This window comes from Convolutriloba macropyga, chromosome 2 (assembly GCF_964194025.1).
Source record: "Convolutriloba macropyga chromosome 2, txConMacr16.3, whole genome shotgun sequence".
NCBI classification, from domain to species: Eukaryota; Metazoa; Xenacoelomorpha; order Acoela; family Convolutidae; genus Convolutriloba; species Convolutriloba macropyga.
In genome coordinates, this window is record NC_134469.1 from 67,504,111 (window position 1) to 67,505,524 (window position 1,414).

General features: G+C 30.9%; 1 protein-coding gene across 1 annotated transcript in view; it reads right to left on the bottom strand.

Moving 5' to 3' along the window:
• The window catches only part of LOC142334976 (uncharacterized), a 139,509-nt gene extending 139,156 nt beyond the window's left edge, over positions 1-353 (bottom strand). Inside the window, exon 1 of the mRNA XM_075383303.1 lies at positions 344-353. Within this exon, the coding sequence (XP_075239418.1) occupies positions 344-353 (10 nt within the window). The remainder of the gene's footprint in view (positions 1-343) is intronic.
• Between the last annotated feature and the right edge of the window lie 1,061 nt (positions 354-1,414).

The following is a 1,414-nucleotide window of genomic DNA, read 5'->3' on the forward strand; positions in this document are numbered from 1 at the left end:
GTGCCAAAATTTTAGCCATGTAAACAAAAACGAAAAATCAAAATAGCATGCCAAAAACTATTTACCGACAACAAGGATTATAGCTGATAGTACTTTTATGGCATTGTAATTTCCGCGAATTGTTTCTAGTTTTCTGCTGGGACTGACTTAGTATCATTCTAATCTTCCATTGAGTCATATTATCTAAACGTAATCACAGTTTTTGAATGTTTTTTTCACGTCAAAGTCTACATACCTAATATAAAATTGCCGTTTGAGTTTGCAGGTAACATTTAGGTAACGTTTTTCAGATAAATTTCACGTGTCATTTTTTTCAGGTAATGTTACCCGCAATTTTGCTTACCTGCAATCATTGTAGATAAATTTATCTAGATGGTGTTAGAAGTGGCGGTAAAGCACGCCGATAGGCAAGCAAGCCGAATTTTGAAAATGAGGTCAAGTACGCCAAAAAAATTTGAAGTTAGATACCCGTATTTTAAGTTGCCCCTTGCGGGCCGGTGGGATAAACGGCCCGCTATTTGCGGATTACATCCCACAGCGGATGAGAGGCATGGCCATTCACAGCGCAGTCTGCTGGGGCCCGTACCCACTAGATGTCTAAAAATTGACGCATTTTTGATTCTTTGTTGCATTGGAATACATTATGCAGTATATTACTAGGCGCAGTATTGATTGTAACGGCGGACAATGTATTATTTCTGATAGATTACATAACTTTTACTAAACTTTCGGCTTACTTTTCTGTCGGCTTGCTTGCCTATCGGCTTACTTTGCATTCGCCAGTTTTAGAGTCTACTTCGACAACTACCATCACTATGGGACAAAAATAGTTTATAATAGAACACTTAGCAGCCAAAACGCGTGTAGTAGAATGCACATGAGAGCTAAATAAAAAAAATCATAATGAAAAATCTCTTCACTCTGTACAAAAAACACTTCACAGCCTAAATTTCACTTTGTATTAGCATAAGAATTTATGATGGTTGTAATTAGCCAACAAATTAGACATAGAACTGAAAGAAATTTAAAAAATATACGAGCCAATGTATTCTCTAGATATATGTTTTCAAATATATTATATAAACACACACACACAAACACAAACACAAACACACACGCACATACACACACATACCACACACACATACTCACGCACAACCACAGACAAACACAAACACGCACACACACATATATATATATATATATATATATATATATATATATATATATATATTATATATATATATATATATATATCTATATATATATATATATATATTTATATATATATATATATATATATATATATATATATATATATATATATATATATATATATATATATATATATATATATATATATATATATATATATATATATATATATATATATATATATATATATATATTATTA